The following is a 23,515-nucleotide window of genomic DNA, read 5'->3' as shown; positions in this document are numbered from 1 at the left end:
TGTATCAGTATGTGCATAATGACAGTATAGGAAATCAAGTTTCTATAAAAACGATGTTCTTAACAGAACTCACAGTGTTTATCATATTTATCTTGTGTATATTCAACAGCTGGTTTTTCTGGAGTTGAATTTACACTCCAGAAGCCCCAAGCACTGAAACAAATTTAGTAAATTCTGCCCAGTAAGTCTAGTCACTCTCCCGTGTTTCTTTGTATTTACCGTGAATGGCCACAGAAAAATGCATTTCAGGATAGTGTATGATGGCATATATGTACTTTGATAATGAATTTACTTTATCCCTTCAGACTTGTATTTTCTGCCTGATGGGAGGGGGAGATGATGAGGAGAATGTTCGGGTTAGGTGGAGTCTTTGTCTCCACTTCTCACTGCCTCGATAAAGCAGCCAACATAATCAGAGTCCACAGAGGGGAGGCTATTCACAGGACTTCAAATCTTCGGAATACTACCTCAGAGGGAAGTGAATATGCAGTTGCTGTACAAGGCTGAAATTAATAGATTTTTGGACATTAATGAGAGAATATGGAATTAGGTGGTAAAGTAGATGGCCAGAGGATTAACCACGATCCTTATTGAATAGCAGACCAGGCTCCAAATTTGACCTAATCCAATTTCTGTTCATTTCCTTCCTACACAAGATTTGAGTTACAGTAAATATAAGTCAAAGTTAATAACAGTATATGATTAAAATTTGCTTATTGTTTCCAACTTCATGTTTCCTGCAGATTAACTTGACTATAGCATATAGTGGCAGAAAGTGCTCTATTCAAAGCCAGACTGGACGTCTTGAATGGTGACACATTGAGCTGGAGAGGAAGCAGATTTCAATGAGGTCACCTTTAATAAAAAGCAGATGTGTCACCAATTTCCTTGCTCCATGAACTGTCTACAGAAGTGCATACCTGAATCCCTCCTCACCCCTCCATCAGTTCTCCTTGTTCTGTTACTTCTGTTTATTTTTCTCCCAATTATGGAATGCCTAGAAGTACACTAGGTCCAGAGTTAGTTAGACTCTCTGGAGGATTGAAACAAGTACACTTCCCAGAGACCTTGGCAGCATGAAAGATCTATGGAAAGTATAAAGTATTTGTAAAATTATGGTGAATGCCAGTGGAAATCAATCATCAACTAACATAAAATTAGTTTAAATAGCTCTGATGGGACTTCATCCTGCTGCTGAACACCGAACAAGCTTTGGCTGGAGGATTAAATTCAAAAAGGTAGAATAGTCACCCAAACAGCAGAGGATAATTTCAAAATTTGTTCAATCTCTACAATTCTGTCAGACATTATTTGCAGATGTGTTGGCTCCCTCACTGTTTTGGCATTCAACTCTACTCACTAACCTGTATGTGCAGATTCTCATTTTAGAAGTGAAACCACACACAAAACTCTTCAGTACGCATCTACATTTTGCAACCAATATGATGAGGAAAAGGACTACATCAATAGCTTAAAAGGGAATGATATAATGTTAAATTGTTTATTTTTTGAATAACAAGTTTAGATAACAAGTTCAGATTCTTCTGAAAGCATAAATGCATTTTATTACTGTTCATTGTTAAGTAATGTGTAAATAGTTTTCCTTGATGGTGAGTATAAATTTTTGTAGCTGAACAACAATCAGTAGACAGATTTTATGGATTTAGATAGAATGTGCATTACATGCTTAACTAAACAGACACTCCCAAAAAACTGAGCATAAATAACTCTAAAATAGAAATATGGTAATCTATAGTATAACACACAAAATCTATGGAGAGGAATAGAGAGCTGGCGTTTAGGGCCGAGACCCTTCATCAGCACTTAGCCCAAGACCCAGCATGTTGCGACTCTGGAGTTCCAGCATCTGTAGAATCCTTTGTGTCTACAGCATGAGAGGTAGAAAAGACACCAAACCATAAGCATTTAGTCTTGTTGAATTAATTTTGGAAAATGCTTTCTTGGTAATGTATTTTGGTATGAATATGAATACTTGGAGAAAGTGCATTCTTTAATTCCTTATTAAACATCCATAATTTTATTGTTTCCATATGTTTAGTGGTATAATTTTATAGCAAAATATAAGCACTATGTAATCAGCAGAAAACTTCTTCATTAAGACTAGAAGCATATTATACTTAATGGTACTCTTAGACTGAGTCTATACATTTTTCACTGTAGATGATCCTGAGTCAGCATAGACGTTGAAGGGTTTGCGAGATTAGGGGAGTACTGGTCTTAAGTACTAAACGTTAATTTCTTAACAATGTCCTCAGGATGGATGGGGCTAAGTAACTGCAGCCAGATTTAGCAAGTTTTCTGCTCTTATTGAACCTCAATGCTGTTGTGTTTATTTAGTTTTATTCTAATTTCACCCTAAAGAAAAATATCGAGCTTAACTCTCTTTTCAACCATCAAAATTATAAATATTTTTTAAAATCTTCATGTTTATTTTTGGCATCTACAGCTTGCTTACCCTCTTAAATTCAATACACTTTATTAATTTTATGCCATTGCCTTGATAAGGCAGGATGCATTAATATACAAGGTAGAAAGAACCCATTAAGCCACCTCACCATCACATGGTGTCAATTTACGTACATACAATCAGTCTATCTATATAGAAACATAGAAAATAGGTGCAGGAATCAATCATCCCAGGAATCAATCTGGTGAACTTTCTTTGTACTCCCTCTATGCAAGAATGTCTTTCCTCAGATTAGGGGAGCAAAACTGCACACAATACTCTAGGTGTGGTCTCACCAAGGCCTTGTACTGTTTTATAGGATTGCTTTTATAGTTATTGTGTTCTTTATGCTTATTATATTTTTTATGCTGCATCAGATCCAGAGTAATAATAATTTCATTCTCCTTTACACTTGTGTATTGAAGAATGACAAAGAACAATCGTGAATCTGTAAAGTATTGCAGATTTCAACTGCAGAAATAAATAAACAGTCAATGTTTCTGCTCCATTCAAAATTGCATCCTTACAGTGTAACAATGCTTATGTTAAAAGTAGAAATCTCTTGAATTTTAATCTGAAACAGAACTGGCTTTTGGTCATATCAGATGTATAAAATTTAAAATCTTGTACATAAACCCTATCTACTTTAAGTCTGTCAGCTTCCATTTTTAATGGGCTGAGTATTTAAATACTTCATTAAATCTGTACCTCACATTTAGTTCCTATTTTAGACTTAACCCTAAGTGGCCTCCTAGGCCTTGAAAAAAGATGGCAGACAAGGACTTGCACAGAAGGGGCAAGTGCATTTTTAATCTGGTTTGTTTACATCTACAAGCAGGAATCCTTCTTCCTATTGCAGCCAAACTAATTTGATTTCTTTGCCATGATTTTCTTCACCTTGCAATTTAATCACCATTTCCCCCAGGCTCAACCACCCATTTATAACTCTCATTTTCGTCTTACCTACTATTCACATCTCACTTCTCCCCCCTCTACCTTCAGCCTTCCCTGCTCTACTGCCAAAATCTAAATCCAAATTAAATCTTATTTGCAACTTGTCAATATGTTTATTATATCTCTATAAATGTATAATTTACACATTTATTTGGTTTCAATTGCAAAAATAATGTTTATTTATTTTTTTGTATGTTGACTGCGTAGCACCACCACCACTGGTTTCAAGAGTGAATTTTTGGTGATGACCCAGGTTTACATATTGATTTGTCCATTTGTGTGCTTGAAGTTTTTATTTATTTCTTTGAATTTAGACTGTACCAATGCAAATTGAAAGAAATAATTAGACTAAGATTCTTACAACCAAACAAGGAATGTGCAATTATAATGTTTATAGCTGGATCATTCATTAAGGAAACTTTATTGCATTAACACCATTGGATGTCATTAGGTTAAATAAATAAAAAAGATGAACTTTACTATTTCTCTTCAGATGTTTATTTTATATTAAAAGAAATCAATTTAGTATAACCATTAAATTTAGTGAATATTGTCAGAATGAACCAAATGTGTATTTGAACCTCATTTAAATGTGCTGACCTTGGACCAAAATTGGATTTATCAATTCAAAATAGTGATGCTTAGAAATTCTAGTGCACAGCCTACAACACTAAATAGCCGTTGTGGTTGCTCGCCACCCATAGGAATTTTCAGTCAGTTCAAACCTAATGTGAACTGATCAAAATTTGCATTATTTAGTTAGCACCAAGAAGTCTGCTGCCCAATACAACTTGTGAAAGCCCATCTTCACCTCAAGTTCGAGTTCATTATCATAGGCATATCTATCTAAGGGTATAAATGTCATGAACATAAGCTTTTTGCAACAGCCACCCAGTACATAATATAAACATGGGAAATATGGGTTAACATAAACAAATTAACATAAATTATAAATAACTCGCACAACAAAATGAACAACATAAATACTGCAGTGGAGAGATGGTCAATGATAACAAACACAATTGGGCCTTTGCTGTGGTCAGCCTTAAAGTTGGGATGGTAGTGTAGGGACAATGAAATTGGCTTTGGAGATTTGCAGTTTTGAAGAATGAGGTGTGGTTGAAGATCTGTCATTCTGGATTTTAGGGATTTGTGATATCAATACAAGATGAGGGGAACTAGGGACCTGCAGAAGCCGTTTTGAGGAAAAAAAATCAAAATCAATGGTTGAACTTAGGATATCAGATACTGGTGATCAATGATCATTGGGCTTTAAGTAAAATTGAGCTGAGGGGTGTTTTAACTGGGTTGTAGGATTATAATGTAATCAGTGTTATTGGCATGCTTGTCCAAAGGATGCAGTTGATAATTTACTCACCTGCCAGCTATCCAAGCCTGGTACTGTGAAACAAACCACAGTATACTCAGTACAATGTGATCAAATGATGCTACACGATTCCACAAGAAATATTGTTTGCGGATGAGATCTGATACACATAGGTAAAGAAATAATCAGGAGTTTCTATTTAACTTTCCGTAGTGATAGAAAATGGAAGGGATTGCACTCAATTGTCTCTCTGAATGGGGGTAATCTGTACACAATGTTGAACAAAGCACATTATGAATTTTAACTTCTAGGCATAAACATGGTACTAGTAAGAAACACTGTTGTTCTTTGAAGTCCAAGATAGGCTTTTCAATATTTGCAAATAATTATTAACATCACTTAAAACATAGTTTAAATAAGCTGCAAGTGTTGGCTGGAGGGATAGATCTGTCAAAAAGTCAAGTCATTCAAGCTGCTTGTGTACAAACATCTATTTACTCTGTAGTGGCCATTTATAAAGTGAGTTTTCCTGGGTATCAGTAATCAGTCTGCTTCTCAACAATGAACAATCCAAAAAAAAACACTTGGAAAAGAAAATGTTTTAAAACATTGAAATATTGTTGAGATTCAAGTTGATTAAAATGGAAAACACCAAATAATTTAGTTAAATTAAATTAGACAAGTGGAAACACAGTGTTTAAAGCCACAAGGACATGTAATTCTTTCAAGCTGCAAAGGAAAGGGTGGGGATGTGTTGGGGGTAAAGGGAAGGTACACTGGGAATCTGGTTTGCTGATTTGACTAACATTACATAAGCCTTCATCAGTCACTAGTCTACTTTGGAATCCCAGGAACGTCACACTTAAGTATCGATCGGTCGATAGGAGGGCTATGCAGATTTCCAATAAACTGCATGTAAATCATCACAGACTGGATATTGGAAACCGGCTAACTTTCTGAATTACAAAGCTTTGTACTGTGTTGACTTAGAAGAGAAAGCTGAGTATGTTGATAGTAGCTGTAGTTTCTTCCAAAATCGCCAATGCAAGGTTAGTGGGGAGAAATTCAAAATGACATGGTCACTGTAAATGTAATCAGCCTATCTAATAATATCAGTACTATTTCAATAAAAGGGAGATAATGAATGAAAATCCTACTGCTTTTAATTTCATAAAGGGAAAATAATATAATAATACTTCGCTAACTTTGTACATTTCAAAAACTGATCTTGACAGTGTATGTGCCTTTAGCTAATGTCATTTGGTTCAGTTGGTTACATTCTTGCCTTAGTCAAAAGGTTACCAGTTCAAACCCCTCAAGAGAATTTCACCACATAATCCTAAACCTGATTAGCAAAAACATTTTTGACAAGTGCATTCACTTTTGTTTGTCCAAGACTTAACTTTAGCACACAATATCAATGTCACATTAATTACATTTGGTCTCATAACCTTCCTGTGAACTGGCTTAGAATTTCCACTAAATTAAAGGCACTAAAATAAAAGCTGATTATTGTTGTAGTATTCAAGGTCCATTTTCAAATCCAATGCACTCCAGACACCGCCCAAATAATATATATGATTTATTAATAGTCATTGTTCAACCTACTAAAATTAGTCAATATCTCGGGGAAGAACAGTACAGATAATTATTGACTGTATTTAGATTCAGCTGGAAAGGTCAAACACAGTAAGTTTTAGAAAGCAGCAACATTGAAGAGAATTGTGTTCAGTTAAAATTATCCATAGCATATGTTAGTGTCCCTCTTTGACATGGAACAAGTCCTCGTAGTTCCAGCAAGTTATCAGATACATGTAATTCACTTTCAAGTTAAAAAGAGAACCTGAAAAGAAACATGCTAAAACTCATAAATCAAAGAAAACACTAGAAACTTTCAGGTCAGGCAGCACTTGCAGAAAACGTTCACATCTGTGAGCACAATTAATCTGTTCACATGTTAATTGCCTTGTTAATTGCCTTTAAGCATTGTATATTTTTATAATGACATTTTCATGTCTTGCACTGTACTGCTGCCACAGAACAACAAATTTCACAACATATGGCAGTGATAATAACTTGATGTTGGTTCACTTCTGACAAACAAGTCTCAGACTTAAAACACTAAATTAGTTTCTCCACCCATGGATTCTGGCTGGCCTACTTGATGTTTTTAATATTTTAGCTTTTAATACACGTGAGAAAATGATTGGATAGCATTATCATTATCATTCCAGAATTAATTTCATACTTCCACAAATTGAGGAATTTATCTATCACTTAAGCTTTCAGTACCATCCTTTTAATGGGTCCAGTCGAATTATCAAGTTCAAATTGATTGTCATTTGACTATAGTAGGTATATACAATCAAATGACCACAGTGCACATACATTACATATCACACACAACAGATTGAAACAAAATACTACCACAAATAAGTTAATCAAAAATATAATTCAAAGTGCATGTCCAGCCACAAAGGTAAACAATAAACAACTCGCTGTTCCTAGAGCCAAGAGCTTAGTGGTGGCAGGGAATTTCATTGGTCTCACAATGAATACAAATTGCTTCTTATCCAATGTACATTTAAAATTCTGCAAAGAAAATTTGTTCACAACCATTTCTTCCCACTCTAACAACTCGACATTCTTTTATTGATTTGATAGTGATTGAAATACGTTTTGTGATAGTACCAGACCTAAAGCAGTTTCATGGCAATGAATTAAAAGATGGACAAGGGACCCTGCCGCACTGATCATAACAAGTGAGCCCATTTAAAGAGGCACTGTGAGAGAAACAAGCTTACATTTTGGGAATTGTCTTTTTGAGGGCTCGTTAAACATGCACCGTTGGCTCTCTGCCATCCGTCAGGTGAACCAGTTCCACACTTCCCGCCCCTCCCGGGACCCGATGTGCCACAGCTCAGGCGTCCCGGATGTGACGCTGCGCCGGCGCGAGCGTTCAATCCAAAGGCGGTTGTTAACGGCCTGGGGAGGCCGCCCGCCAGCCGTGCGCGTACGCTCTGCTGCAGGCCGCTCGTGACGAGAGCGGGGACGCGCGTTCGCGATGTCGTTCGTCCGTTCTAACCGCTCGGTCCACTCGCAGGCAGCTGGGAAGAGCCGCAAGAAGAAGGGGAAGTTAGCCTCCACAAAGGAGTGGGACAGCACCATCAATGACCTGAGCGTTCACCGGGCCGATGCAGAAGAGCTGGCGCGGCGCCGCGAAGCTCGGGTGTCCCGGAACCGGGCCGCCGCGCAGTGGGAGCTCCGGCAGCGGACAGCGGCGAGCGGTGGGCAGAGGCGGCAGGCGGCGCGGACCCAGCAGCGGCCGGCGATGGCCGAGTTGTTTCTTGAGCAGTGGCGGCTGCGCGACGTGCTGGCTCGGTCCGACCGCGCTCTGGCCAGGCTGCGGGATCCGTTTGGCGACGCCCCACGGCTCCAGACCGGCTTCCCGAACGTCACCGTGGCCCCCGGCTGCGACCAGTTTCCCGCCGCGCAGCTGATAGCGCAGCAGGGCGAGCCGCCCACTCAGCTGTCCCTGCTCAGCGAGTCGGTGATGGACTCGCAGGCCCTCAATGAAGCTTCCTACTGCAAAGAGCCGGAGGCAGGCAGTTCACTGTCCGCACAGCATCAGGCCGGCGTTTACCTACTGGAACCGAAAACCCCCGAACCCCTAGGGGGCCGGCCCCAGACATCGCCCACCTGGACCCCAAATGGTGCCTCGGGTTTAAATGCAACTGCAGCCATCCAGAGGGTGAAGTCGAGGTTGGAAAGCAGAGCGGAGAATGATGCGGATGCAAGCGACACATTCCCAACGCAGACCTCGAGAGTAATCCATCAAGTACTTCATCCTACTTCTAGAAGCTCTCAAAACGGCATATCAAAGGGCAAAGCCTGCGATGCATCTACCGAAAGAATAGAAAACAAGAGGCCCGAGGACAGGCAGATGAATCTGGAAGCGCTGCAGGAAATGATTGAGGAAATTGACAAGGAGCTGGTAGAATTGGATTGCCAAACAGAAGGCGAGGTTACCAGCTGGTTGCCCAAGAAAGGCCGCGGTTTAACAGGCTTCACTTTCTCATTGGTAAGCTTGATCAGCAGATTGACCCATTCTTTAAAAGTGTACAGAATTCAGCAGATGCAAGAGAAAGAAAACCATCATCAACTTCTGGAAAAAGCCAATAATCAGCAAGCACTGATTGATGCATTAACAGCAGAATTTCTAACAGTACAGAATAAATTTGTTTCACTACAGGCTAACCTGCAGCAATATGTAATCAAGACAGATGAAGAGCTGCAATCACTGAAACAAATGTTGCATAGGTCTCCAAAAGCAGAAGCTGATAAATCAAGACAACCCACAGCACATGCAGTAGAACAGGAGAGTTTGTATAGTTGTGCTTGCCCCAAGAATCAAGGGAATATTCAGTCAAGTGTTTTACCACATGATGATGAGAGGCTTTTAAAAGGCCTGAACCAAAAGCAGCCCTGTGTTTATCAGCACAAAGGGAATCAGTTGGAGAATGCAAGGAAAGGTCACAGTTTACCCGAGCATCCATTTGGTCCTGCTGTATTACTTTCTCCTCCAAGACAGAGGAATAGCCAAATAGCAACTGGATCACAAACCACAGTTAACTTGTGTCAGGAGTCCCCTATGTCCAGCAGTGTAAATAATCCCTCACAGATTCTTAAAGAAGCCCCAGGTGTTCCACAAGGGGAAACTGGCTTTGTCAGACATTTAGCAGCACAGAACCAAGTGCCAGATTGCCTGGGCCTTGCCCAACAATTGAAGATTTATGAGCATATCAGTGAGCGTAAGAACTTGAGTCTCACTTCAGCTGTTACCAGTTTGCCATGCATGCAAACCGGAACTGTTGATGACACTGCAAAACACGATCTGAGAAGAATAGAAAACAATGTAGGAGCTGAAGACAGTCAAAATCCTTCTATGAATAATTGGCTGAAACATAAAGCAATGTTAGCTCAAATTACGGAGCTACAGTTGCAGAATTCTGCTCTCAAAGCCCAGCTTGGACAGTTCAAAATAGGTGAATTATCTGAGCCAGCACCACGAATTGAAAAGATTATTCCCAGCACTTGTGAAAGTCTTCAGCAAAGGATTGCTGAGCTCAACCATCAGAGTGCTGAAGCACGCAACAAACTTTTGCATCTGATTGAACAGCAAAGACAGATTGTCTCTGAGTCAGTATCGCCAGCCATTTCTCCTATACCACCCGAGGGTACGACAACAGGAACTGGCAGCAAAACATTGGAAGTATTGATTCCACTGCCCAGTGAATTGGACTTTTCTGTGGGTAGCACACCTTCCCCTGCCAGTACAATTAATAGAAATAGATCAGTAGATAACACTAGTACAGCTAGTTCCATATATCACTTAAATAAAGGTGATGGAAATAAGACACCTATTACTCAAGGAACAAAGCCAGAAAGATTGAAAGAAGAAGGTTGGTTTGCGCTGTCCACTCATACCACCTGATTCTAAGGATTTGAAATGGATTGATTTATGTTTGGATATTTGAGAAACAAGAGTTACCATATTTGTAGAATAAAGTGTTGCAGATGCTGGAAATCTGAAACAAAATGCACTTTGAGTGGTCAACACAAGAATCACCAATTTATTTTTTTTTTTCCAGAGATTTCAGATTTCTTATCGTTTGAGCTTTTGTGTTTTTGCTTTGCGTTACTTTGAATGAAAGTGGATAAAGTGCAAATTGTGTGAGCATAGATAGTTGAATATTTTTCAATTGTGCTGATTGATCTACAGACAAAATACAGGCATTACTGAATCTACTGTAATAGAAAGAAATGAGTTGTGGCTTCCTTGTTTGCACTGTAGTCCTTTTAACTGACCAGTTTTCTATTTGTTTTTAAGTTCAGGTTATTCTCAAGCAGAAGAAGTGATAGGTAATAAATTGGTAATCCATTTACATCCTTCCATTACTTTCATTGTAAATAAATGTAAGATGTAAAACGTGCTAAATTACAATCAAGTCTGGACTAAGGAGTTATCAGTTTTTAAGATAAAGAGAGCTTATTTAATATGTATTTTGTTACGTTTTATACTGATGAAATAGATTACAATATGGTTTATACTTGGTACATAATAAAACTTCCACAATATGAACAGAAATGGAAGAACATGCCTATGTTTATGGTACTTAGCTGTCGGAGCTTAGTTCAAGTGCTTTGTGGTCTACCTGCATTAGAGCCACAACCCTTTGGTGAGATGAGGAACTTTATGATTTGGGTATTGGAAGACCACCAGAAGCTGAAAGTTCAGGTGTTCATGGATACCACGGGGTCAGAGAAGAGAGAAAAAAGAGAAACTAATTGGGGATCTAGGAGAAAAGAAATTGTAGGCAATTAATAAATTTAGTAATTTTTCTGCTAGGACTGAAAACAGAACTTGAAGTTCTGCAATTGTAAAAATGCTATTAATTGACCTAAATGTTTGTGATCTTCCTGTTCCATGGTCATTATCTGTGTTGTTTTGCAAGTGTTTGTTGTGTTTTCTATATGTCAGTCCTCCCATCCCATTCTGGATACATCCCCAATTGATAGATCTACCTGTGAGAACCATAGAAAACCATAGAAACTACAGCACAGAAACAGGTCTTTTGGCCCTTCTTGGCTGTGCTGAACCATTTTCTGCCTAGTCCCACTGACCTGCACACGGACCATATCCCTCCATACACCTCCTATCCATGTGTCTGTCCAATTTATTCTTAAATGTTAAAAGAGAACCTGCATTTACCACCTCGTCTGGCAGCTCATTCCATACTCCCACCACTCTCTGTGTGAAGAAGCCCCCCCCCCAATGTTCCCTTTAAACTTTTCCCCCCTCACCCTTAACCCATGTCCCCTGGTTTTTTTCTCCCCTTGCCTCAGTGGAAAAAGCCTGCTTGCATTCACTTTATCTATACCCATCATAATTTTGTATACCTCTATCAAATCTCCCCTCATTCTTCTATGCTCCAGGGAATAAAGTCCTAACCTATTCAACCTTTCTCTGTAACTGAGTTTCTCAAGTCCTGGCAACATCCTTGTAAACCTCTGCACTCTTTCAACCTTATTTATATCCTTCCTGTAATTTGGTGACCAAAACTGAACACAGTACTCCAGATTCAGCCTCACCAATGCCTTATACAACCTCATCATAACATTCCAGCTCTTATACTCAATAATAAAGGCCAATGTACCAAAAGCTCTCTTTACGACCCTATCTACCTGTGACGCCACTTTTAGGGAATTTTGTATCTGTATTCCCAGATCCCTCTGTTCTACTGCACTCCTCAATGCCTTACCATTAACCCTGTATGTTCTACGTTGGTTTGTTCTTCCAAGGTGCAATACCTCACACCTGTCTGTATTAAACTCCAGCTGCCATTTTTCAGCCCACTTTTCCAGCTGGTCCAAGTCCCTCTGCAGGCTCTGAAAACCTTCCTCACTGTCTACTACACCTCCAATCTTTGTATCATCAGCAATTTGCTGATCCAATTTACCAGTTTAAAATGGAGCTTTGATATTTTAATCCACTAAATATTCCTAATAATTTTGGTTGTAAAACAAACTGATTTTTTTTTAAAGAAATCATCACTTGAGAATAAGAAGAGTACAAACAAGTGGAAATCCAAGCAACACACACAAAATGCTGGAGGAACTCAGCAGGCCAGGCAGCATCTATCGAAAAGCCTATAAAGTAGAAGAATACATTGTGTTTCACTCTGAGATTTCCTTTTGCATACTAAGTGGAAGTGTACTGGAACGTAATCACTGTTTTTGCCTCCCCATTTTAGAGGAAATTGTCACAAGCAGTGAATTTACAAAATTGAAAGAAGTATAAAGTATATTAGGAATTCTCAGCAGCAGTCAGGAAGGAGGAAAAGGCAAATCTTGCTACTCCAGACCATGGTTAGGAGATGGCTGTTTGGGGGTGGGGCAGACAATGTGATAGATTGACAGAAGAAATGGACTTATGGAGGAATGCCTTTTGGAATGCTGAAAGAGAGTTTATGAATTGAAAGTATTTGGTATGTTGTAGATGGTGAAGAATTGTCCATTCAGGGTAGATAATGTTCGATGGTCGGGCGGCAGGTGGAGAACCTCAGCATGTCATAGCTATCACTGAATTACAATAGTAATTACCTGCTACAGTAGTTACAATTACATTGTTTCCAAAATATTTCCAAGTATTACTAACTCTAATTTCTAACCATTTTTTTCTTAGCATTTCCCGTCTTCGTTGTTTTTTCATATTGCAATCCTTCTTGCAGCTCCATATTGATATTGGACATTTCCTTTTTACTAGTGACCACATTGAACTATGAAGTCTTTGCCTCTTGCAAAGCCAAGTTCAGGGCATTGTGGACCTTGTACTTTTTTCTATTCTCATTCTCAACAGTACCTTCTGATAATTGAAATAGGCTTGCTGCAACACCCTGTACCGATTCTTCCAACCTTTCTGTGGATTGTGGCAAAGTATCCTAACATTCTAATGAACAGACTTTCATATAATGTAAACAAATCAAATCTTTTCAAAAGATTGCACTACTGAAGAGTAAATGCTCCATTCGCTCAGAAGAAGCAATATTGGTGGCTCCACCATATTCTCATGTGGTGAATCCATGTCCTTATTTTCTGATGGTAAGAAAGCCAACAATTCTGCACATTTTTCTCTTGCATCTAAATAGTAAAATCACTGATGATATTCCTATTCATTCCTGCTCTTGTCCTTGGTAGTGGAGGCCATGTATTTAGAAAGTGCTATTACAGGAGCCTGGCTTAGAAAGTGCAGTGTATTTTGCAAATAATGTACATTGTCACTGCACAAGAGGCAGAGCAAGTGGATGTTTAGCATGATAGGGTGTCATCAAACAGGCTACTTTATCCTGAATGCTCATTGAGAATTGTTGTTGTGCTCTTCAAAACAAATGAAGAATATTCCATCATGGTCCTAATTTGTGCCCTGTATATGCTGAAAGGCCTTGGGATGTCCAGGAGGAGAGTATCTCACTACAGGGCACCCAGCTGATAGAAGGATTTTGGAGGATTGGACTTAATTTCCCTTACTTACACAGGATATATATGGACAATTTTTTCACATTTTCAATACTGGTTAAATGCCAGTATTGTAACTATTGGAGCAGCTTGGCTAAAGGGTTCTACCTGGTTTAGAACTGCCAGATCTGTTCTGTATTCTATTTAGAACATTTATATTGCTGCACCACATTATGGACTTGCCGCTCGAAGGGCTCTTGTGGTGCTGTGGTCACTTCTGCTAAGTCTGTCCTGGACAAAGTTCAAAGTAAATTAATTATCAAAGTATGTATATGTTACCACCATATACTACCCTGAGATTTAATATCTTGCAGGCATTCAGAGTAGAACAAAGAAGTATAGAAACGATGGAAAACTGCACCCAAAAGACTGACAAACAACCGATGTGCAAAAAAAGATACATGCCAAATTAAAATAAGTAAATACATAAATAACACTCAGAACATAAGTTGTAGCATCCTTATAAGTGAGTCTATAGATTGTGGAATCAGTTCAGAGTTGAGGTGAGTGATGTTCTCCACACTGGTTCAGGGGCCTAATGATTGAAGGGTAATAAAACTATTCCTAAACTGGTGGCATGGGGCTTGTACCCCCTTCTCAATGGCAGCAGTGAGGAGTATGGCCTGCATGGTGGGGGGTCCTTGATGATAATTGTAGATTATTCTGGTAATGGTCCTTGTAGATGTGCTGTATGGTTGGGAGGGCCTTCCCTGTGATGGACTGGCCTGTATCCACCACTTTTTGTAGGCTTTTCTAGTCTTGGGCATAGGTGTTTCCATACCAAGCTGTGATGAACCAGTCAGGATACTTTCCACTGTGCATCTATAGCAGTTTGTCAAAAGTTTTAGATGACATGCTGAATCTGCATTAGCTTCAAAGAACATGCCCAAATAGGTTGTTGAGAAAGTGCTTGATACCTGCCACGGACCCTGTATGACATCTGTATTCTTCAGGATTTAGCAAGGTTGTTTGTGCTGCTGCCACCAAGTTGCTCTTTATGATGTACATGGCTGACCACAACCCAGCATATGTACTGTGGCATTGTCGCACAAGGTGCTCTTCCAGGAGCTGCTTAACATTGAGAAGCAATGGTTCAGTCACTTAGGAATAACAGCAACTGAAAATCAGGAAGAGGCTTTGGGCATGTTTGACCTGACATAGTCATATTTCATGAAGACTGGATTTGATGTTGCAGACTTAGAAGTGTTGCTCCCTGTACATGTTTTGTCCCACATTCCTGCACCTAAAGATTGTGAAGGAAGAGTGTGGCATATGGTCTGTAAGGTATGTAAAGCTGTTTCTTGATTAGTAAATGAGAAAAGTCTCCCAATTTTGATACAAAAGTATCCAGTGATTGTGAAGGGTTTTTCATCTTATCAGCCATTGCTTCCTCACCTTTGCAATATATTTGGTGACAATTACATTGAACCATACTTTATGAGTATTCTGAAAGCTGAATAACTCCCAAATTTTCCATAACAAAACTTGTATTTCGCTGTTCTAATCATTGATTTATTAACTTGCTAATTTTATTTATTTATTTATTGAAATAGAGCCACAGTGTGGAACAGGCCCTTCCAGCTCAATGAGCCATGCTGCCCAGCAACCCAAAAATTTAATGCTAGCTTAAGTACAGGACCAATTAACCAGTACTAACCAGTATGTCTTTGGACTGTAGGAGCAAACCAGCACACCCAGAGGAAACCCATGCTCAAACTGGAAGTTCATATAAACTCTCAGGCGAGCTTGAATTGAACTCTGAACTCCGACACCCTGAGCTGTGATAACATTGAGCTAACTGCTACGCTACTGTGGCGCTCCAATTTTATAACTCATATGTTTCCCTCAGTACTACTTTACCTACTCTGTTTCCTCTCACACCTAAGCACGACTATGACACCCCAAGCATGTTGCTCCTGTAGCGTCTTTGAGTTACTGTTGTTTCATAAAGCAAGTAACAAGGATAATAATGCTAAACATCTCATTGATGACAATCAATACTTAAACAGCTGTGGGTGATACCATAATGGATCAGAAGTCACATCACATGATCAACATAGTTCTTAAAGGTACACACACACTGAATATATTCTACAATAGGGTCATAACATAAACAAGAATAAAGATACAATATTTTTGTGGCCTGAAATAGGTTAAATTTGAATCTTGAAATATATACATCAAATTTTAGACTTGGTAATTAGCTCAAATGCAGTAATTATTACTACATAAAAGTCCACATATGTTTCTTTTAAAAAAAACAGTTAATATTTTTGAGGACTCCTATGCCATTTCAATGTGATTCATGCTCTCATTTGCTGATCTCGCAGCCCATGCCATGAAGAACATTGTACGCAAGAAGGAAATGGATACTTAAGAAATATGCCAACATAGCAGATCAGATAAACTGTGCTGAATTCAAGAAGCGTTTGCAGATGGCAAAAGCACAAACTTTGTCTTAATTGGATGCAGACTCTGAAATAGGATTGCACTTGAAAAGAGCAGGTAATAGGAAGCCACGTCGTAGCTGCATAGCTGCATTTTGCCTGATGCTGACCAGCTGCAGTTGGAAATCATTTGGAGGGGTAGCTGTGTCTGTGCAAGGAACTGCTGCTTCGAGATAGCAGCAAAGATGAAATGAAAGGACGGAGCATGGCGATGACAGCTAGATAGTAAAGTGTAGCATTATTAATGACCTTGTAGGCTGCTTGTGGTTTGCGGAATATGAGAGGTATTCGCATTATTGAAGCTCGAAGAAAAAGTATTGTATTAAATGTCTCCTTTGTGTATCTGTCTTACCATTTGCTGCACCCTTCTCAGCAGTTAACTGCTGTTTCAAGTACATGCCGTGGATTGATTCCAGAAGCAAATACTGAGGAGACAAATTGCAAGTGTCGTGATGGCTTTCTATTTTGCAGCAACTTTCTGCATCAGCCACTTTAGCCAGTAAGTAGCTTTTAATTTGTAAGCTTAACCATGTTAATCACTGTAAAGTTTCAGATATGAACTGCTTCTATAAAACAAATCATTTGAACTTCAGTCATTATTTCAAATAATTCATTTATTAATTTTATATTTGCATTATTGAAATTCGGAAAGCTGGTATATTTCAGTAGCATTTACTCATGCTAACACATTTCTGTCGATTTCCTGATTTGTGAAGATTCAGAAAACGTTTAAGTTTCGGAGTCTTTCACCTTTTAAAAATGAATGATAGGGTGTGTAAAGCCATTTATATTAACAAGTTATTAACTGTATAAGAATTGTTACTTTTGTTTTTATTTAAATCTGTAGCTTATTTGATTTTATGCCTGGTTTCTGTTGAACTTAAGCACAGTTGAACTTGGGTAAGGAAGAGGTAAAATCAGCTCAAATTAATAACACGTCAATCCTGCTGAAAAGTCTATGTGTGTAGCTGTTTTTTAGGCTGACCCATGTTTAGCTTGGATTTCAGTAGAATGGCATCTGTAATTTTGCCCCTGACATTTACTGTACTAAATCCCATGTTAAACTAGGCTTACAGTTCTGCCAAAACGTTGGAATAAAGGGCTTGTATTTAATAGTATGAATACAAGGAGTTGACTCACAGACTCTCTGACACCAGTATACTGGAATTGGAACTGAACAAGGGCTAATGTAAAAGCAGCTTATGAACATCAGGTTAGGATAGAACCCCTGATATTCCTATTGGAAGAACAGCGCACAGATAGTTGTCACTTAGGTCATTCATGGAAAAAGTTAATTGGGTGTGGTGCTGGAGAGTTGTAAACTGTCTCTGCTGGATTTCACAACCATGATGGAGAAATTTGTGAGAATTACTTTTTTTCAGTTTCCCATTATGCAATAATTATGCTTTTTTCAATCTTTGTAACTAATCACAATGTCTATTAAAATGTATCAGAGGTAAAAGGAAAGAATGTTAATTCTTTCGTAGTACAGTTCAATGTTTTTCAGTTCAGCTCTTTACTGATGGTCTGATAGCTAATATAAATCAAATCCTAATCTCACAACCTTAACTATTTAATATTTCATCTTTTTCAAGTGTTAATGTAAATTATACAGAAATCTTCCACAAAATTTTATGAACCATTAAGCTCAATTAAATATTATGCACACAGCATGAGATGGGATTAAAATTTAGGCTTTATATATGCTAAAAGTCAGCAAGTTTGATGTTTGTTACTAGTTCTAAGAAAATAAAATCCTTAGTAACAGTCCTGTTTATGCTTTAGCAATAGCTACAGTACCTTGGAATTTAAATTTGATAGTTTTGTGCATTTTAGGGTATTCCCACATTGTATTAATTTCAGTGAAGATGACATGAAAATTCAGTGGTGAATGGTCCACATTTGAAATAGAAACTTAATGTACACTATGTGAAGTATCAGCTACCTGGATAAGACAGCAAACACTGAATTTTAGCTTGTGTACCTCCTGTCACACAAGGCTTCTCTCAATGAGATTTATATTTTTATGTATTAATCTATATGTTTCAATAAAGGAGGATTATTTAGAGAGCTAAAGGACAAAAATTTAATTAGAGCCGAATAACTTGCTTGTAAAGTAGCTTTCCTACTATCTAAGTTCAGAAACAATTAATTGCTTTGGAAATATAGTCAATGATGTAATATTGAGAAAAACTAATCAAATTCTATTTATTATAAAATGCAGTTTATGTTACAATACAATATATGTCATTTTCTTCCTGATAAATATGAAAGTGCAATTTTTTGTAGCTGATAAGGGTGCTTCTTTCAAAAGTGAAAAATTTCAATTTTTCCGCAATTCTTTCCAGCATTGGTAATTTTTAAAAAGATATCATTCTAGTCTTAACCCACATTTTAAATATGTGTAAGCCTGGCAATATTTTTACATCCATGTATTATATGTATAATCCTTAGCTCTTTTGGTTAAAATTACATACTCCATCAAGTTTTGTACAGCACTAGATAAGCCATTTCACTCGTAATGTGCCAATCTTGATATTAATTTACACTAAATGTACTCCTGTGCATCATCATATCCTTACATTTCCTTCACATTCATGGCATATTGAAATTCCTTTTAACTTTGCCTGCTTCCTCTACTACCTCTGATAACCAATTCCAGGTACCTACTACCCTCCATGTTTATGTACAAAAAGACATCCCTCGTGTTGCCTTTGAGTTTCTCTCCCCTAACCTTAAACGCATGTCTTCTGGTATTTGACATCTCTACCCTGGGGAAAAGATTCTGACTGTCTACTCTACCTATGCCACTCAAAAATTTTAGAAACCTCTATCAGTTCCCTGCTCAGCCCTTGATGTTCGAGGGAGAACAACCCAAGTTTGTCCAACCTTTTCTTTTAGCTCATATCCTCTAGTCCAGGCAGCTTTCTGGTAAACCTCTTCTGCACAGTTCCACATCCTTCTCATAAATGTACACAATATTTCAAGCGTGGTCTGACTAAAGTTTTATACAGTTACAGGATGACCTCCTTACTCTTATACTTAATACCTGTTACCAATGAGGGCAAACATGCTAAGCACCTACTTTACCATCTTAACCACTTATGTAGCAAATTTCAGTGAACTTTGGACCTGGACCCCAACATTCCTCTGTACCCTAGTGCTACAAGGAATCTTCCATTAGTTGTAACACACATCACAGTTGCTGGTGAACGCAGCAGGCCAAGCAGCATCTGTAGGAAGAGGTGCAGTCGACGTTTCAGGCCGAGACCCTTCGTCAGGGCTAACTCAAATGTTAGAATTAATTTGAGTTAATATTTGTGGCTGTTTCATTCATGTATAGACCGGTTATCCTGACATCGGTGGTGGGGAAAATGCTAGAGTCAGTTATCAAAGATGTGATGACAGCACATTTGGAAAGCGGTGAAATCATCAGACAAAGTCAGCATGGATTTGTGAAAGGAAAATCATGTCTGATGAATCTCATAGAATTTTTTGAGGATGTAACTAGTAGAATGGATCGGGGAGAACCAGTGGATGTGGTATATTTGGACTTTCAAAAGGCTTCTGACAAGGTCCCACATAGGAGATTAGTGTGCAAACTTAAAGCACACGGTATTGGGGGTAAGGTATTGATGTGCATAGAGAATTGGTTGGCAGACAGAAAGCAAAGACTGGGAATAAATGGGACCTTTTCAGAAGGGCAGGCAGTGACCAGTGGGGTACCGCAAGGCTCAGTGCTGGGACCCCAGCTGTTTACAATATATATTGATGACTTAGATGAGGGAATTAAATGCAGCATCTCCAAGTTTGTGGATGACACGAAGCTGGGCGGCAGTGTTAGCTGTGAGGAGGATGCTAAGAGGATGCAGGGTGACTTGGAAATCTGTGGAATTCTCTGCCACAGGAAACAGTTGAGGCCAGTTCATTGGCTATATTTAAGAGGGAGTTAGATATGGCCCTTGTGGCTAGAGGGATCGGGGGTATGGGGGGAAGGCTGGTACAGGGTTCTGAGTTGGATGATCAGCCATGATCGTACTGAATGGCGGTGCAGGCTCCAAGGGCCAAATGGCCTACTCCTACACCTGTTTTCTATGTTTCTATGTATGGTTGAATGACAATTAAATTTGTACTTGATCTCTATCTTGCTGAATTAATAGATAGTCCTTTACACTCTCTGCAACTCCACCAGTCTTGATGTCATCTGCAAACTTACTAATTCATCCATCTACGTATATACTTGTGGAATACCGCTAATCATGGAACCCCAGCTAGATTACCTGTCTTCCATCCCTACTCTCTTTGTCTTTGATGGGCAAGTGAGTTCTGAACCTCAACTTGCAATTCACCAGCAATCCCATTCATCAACCTACCGCGAAGGAGCTTACCAAATGTCCATGTGGATAATGTTCACTGCCTTACCCTCATAATGGTCACCTCCTCGACCTGCTCTGCACAAAGCCATACTGAACCATCCCTAAGCAGGCCATGCCTGTCTAACTGCACACACAGTAAATTCTATCCCTTATTATCTTCTCCAATAGCTTCTCTATCACTGATATGGGGCACACTGCCCTAGAATTAGTGGATTATCCCTATATTCATTCTTGAATAAATGTAAAACATTTGCTATTGTACAATTCTCTGGGATCTCACCTGATGCTAATGAGGGCACAAAGATCTTAATCAAAGCCCCAGAAATCTCCTCACTCACTTCCTTCAATATACTGGGATGTACCATAAGCCATTAGGCCCTGAGGAGTTATCTACCTTAATGTTTTTCAGAAGGCCCAGCACTACCTCCTCCTTAATTTCAATGATTTCAGATCGTGGAATTATTGGCTTTGAGGCAAAGTTTGCAGATGATGCAAAGATAGGTGGATGGATGGGTAGTGCTGAGGAAGCAATGTAATTGCAGCAGGACTTCGACAAATTGGAAGAATGGACAAAAAAGTGGCAGATGGAATACAGAGTTGGGAAATGTATGATAATGCATTTTGGTAAAAGGAACGATCGTGCAGACTTAACTAAATGGGGAGAAAATTCAAACATCAGAGATCAAAGGGACTTGAGAGTTCTCGTGCAAGACTCCCAGAAGGTTAATTCATAGGTTGAGTCTGTGGTAAAGAAGACAAATGCAATGTTGGCATTTATTTTAAGAGGAATATAATATAAAAACAAGGAGATTAGGCTGAAGCTTTATAAAACACTATCAGGCTACACTTAGAGTATTGTCAACAGTTTTGGGCTCCTTATCTCATTGGAGAGAGTCTAGAGGATGTTCACAAAGATGATTCTGGGAATGAAGGGGTTAACATATGAGAAGCGCTTTGCAGCTTTGGGCCTTTACTCACTAGAATTTAGAAGAATGCGGGGGGAATTTCATTGAAACCTACTGAACGTTGAAAGGACTAGATAAGATGGATGTGGAGAGGATGTTTCCTATGATGGAGGTATCCAGAACTAGAGGGAACAGCCTCAAAATTGAGGGGCGACCTTTTAGAATAGAAGTAAAGAGGAATTTTTAGCCAAAAGGTGGTGAATCTGTGGAATGCTCTGCCACAGACTGCGGTAGAGGCCAAGTCCGTGTGTATATTCAAAGCAGAAGTTGATAGATTCCTGATTGGTCAGGGCATCAAAGGATATGGTGAGAGGGCAGGTGTATGGGGTTGAATGGGATCCAGATCAGCCATGATGAAATGGTGGAATGCACTCAATGGGCTAAATGACCTCTGCTCCTATGTTTTATGGTCTTTATCTCACAATGTCTCAGCACATTAGCATGCCTCACTCTGCCTTCACTATCTTCTAAATCATTCTTCTTGATAAATATTGACACAAAGTACTCATTTAGTACCTCAATCACTTGCTGTGACTTCAAGCACAAATTCCATCCTTTATCCTTGAGTGGATCTGCCTCCTCTTTAGTTACTCTTAATGTAAGTGTAAAATGTCTTTGGATTCCCTTTGATCCTGCTTGCCAAGGATATCTGATGGTCCCTTTCGGCTTTCCTAGTTGCTTGCTTCAGCACTTTCCTGCAATTTTTATATTGTGCAAGGGCCCAGTCTGATTTTATCTTCCTAAACCTTGTGTATGCTTCCTTGTTCTTGCTGACTAAATTTAGGACCTCTTGGGTCATCCAAGCATTCCTTTCCTTACCTTACCTTCTTATTTTTCACCAGAACATGGCAATCCTTAACTTTTATCAGCTGGTCTTTAAACAATTCCCACCTATCCAATACTACCAGCTTCTTAACAATGCTCCTCGGTTCCTGTCTAATCATGTCATAATTTGCCCTCTGCCAATTTAGTACCTTGGTGCAAGATCAGACTTTATCGTTACTCATTGCTATCTTAAAATATAATGAGTTGTGTTCATTATTCCCAGGGTCCAGTTGCAGTATCAGATCCAGAATGCTCTCTCTCCTCATTAGATTCTGCACATACTGTCATAAGAACCGCCCCCCCCACCCCCCAAAACTATGGATGTATTGAAGAAATCCTTCTCCAACTATGCCTCTTGTATTAAGGAAATTCTAATCAAGACTGGGGAAGTTAAAAGTCCCCTGCCGTAACTACCTTGTTTCTGCACCTCTCCATAATCTGTCTACATAGCTGCTCCTCTGCCTCTTGGTAGTTATTTGGGGGCCTGTAGTATAAGCTCACCAGTGCAAACATGTGTTTCTTATTTCTGATCTCCACTAAAATTGCCTCTGTGGAAGAGCCCTCCAGTACATCTTATCAGACTACTGCTGTGACTTTCTCCCCTATCATTAGTGTAACCTTTCCACATCTTTTACCCCCTTCCTATCTTTTACCCCCTCCCTCCCATCATGTCTAAAACAATGAGCCCCAGGAACATTGAACTGTCAGTCCTGACCCTCAGAAATGACAACAACATTGTAATTCCATGTATTTATCCAGGCTTTATGTTTATCTTCCTTTCTCATAATTCTCCTAGCATTGAAATAAGCACATTGCTGGCCATCAGTCCCACTGTGTTTATTAGCTTGACTCGCTGTCTTTCCTTTCAGTCTTGTCATACTATCTTCCTTGCTCTCAACCCTATCAGCTTTTGCCATACTGTTGTGGTTCCCATCCCCTTGTCATGCTGGTTTAAACTCTCCTGAGAAACACTAACAAACCTCCCAGCGAGGATATTGATTCCCCCCCGTTCAGATGCAAACCTTCTTCTTTGTGTGGTTCCACCTGCTCTGGAAGAGAGCCCAATTGTCCATAAATAT

At 39.1% G+C, this 23,515-nt stretch overlaps 2 protein-coding genes across 17 annotated transcripts in view; both read left to right on the top strand.

The window, feature by feature from the left end:
• sulf1 (sulfatase 1) overlaps nucleotides 1-23,515 on the top strand; it is a 334,301-nt gene that overhangs the window by 123,895 nt on the left and 186,891 nt on the right. For 2 of the 16 annotated variants that reach the window (XM_072253996.1, XM_072254012.1), the window contains one exon: nucleotides 16,644-16,769. The exons of 13 other annotated variants lie outside the window; for them this stretch is intronic. The gene's annotated coding sequence lies outside the window, so the exon portion shown is untranslated. The remainder of the gene's footprint in view (nucleotides 1-16,643; nucleotides 16,770-23,515) is intronic. One more of the 16 variants, XM_072254032.1, reaches the window with a different exon arrangement.
• On the top strand, nucleotides 7,694-10,884 carry spice1 (spindle and centriole associated protein 1). The gene has a single exon (XM_072253974.1). It carries the CDS (start codon nucleotides 7,813-7,815, stop codon nucleotides 10,240-10,242), a length of 2,430 nt encoding a protein of 809 aa, XP_072110075.1. The 5' UTR covers nucleotides 7,694-7,812; the 3' UTR covers nucleotides 10,243-10,884.

This window comes from Mobula birostris, chromosome 1 (assembly GCF_030028105.1).
Source record: "Mobula birostris isolate sMobBir1 chromosome 1, sMobBir1.hap1, whole genome shotgun sequence".
In the NCBI taxonomy this organism is placed as follows: Eukaryota; Metazoa; Chordata; class Chondrichthyes; order Myliobatiformes; family Myliobatidae; genus Mobula; species Mobula birostris.
Note: the sequence above shows the minus strand (reverse complement) of the source record. Positions and strands in the feature narration are given on the sequence as shown.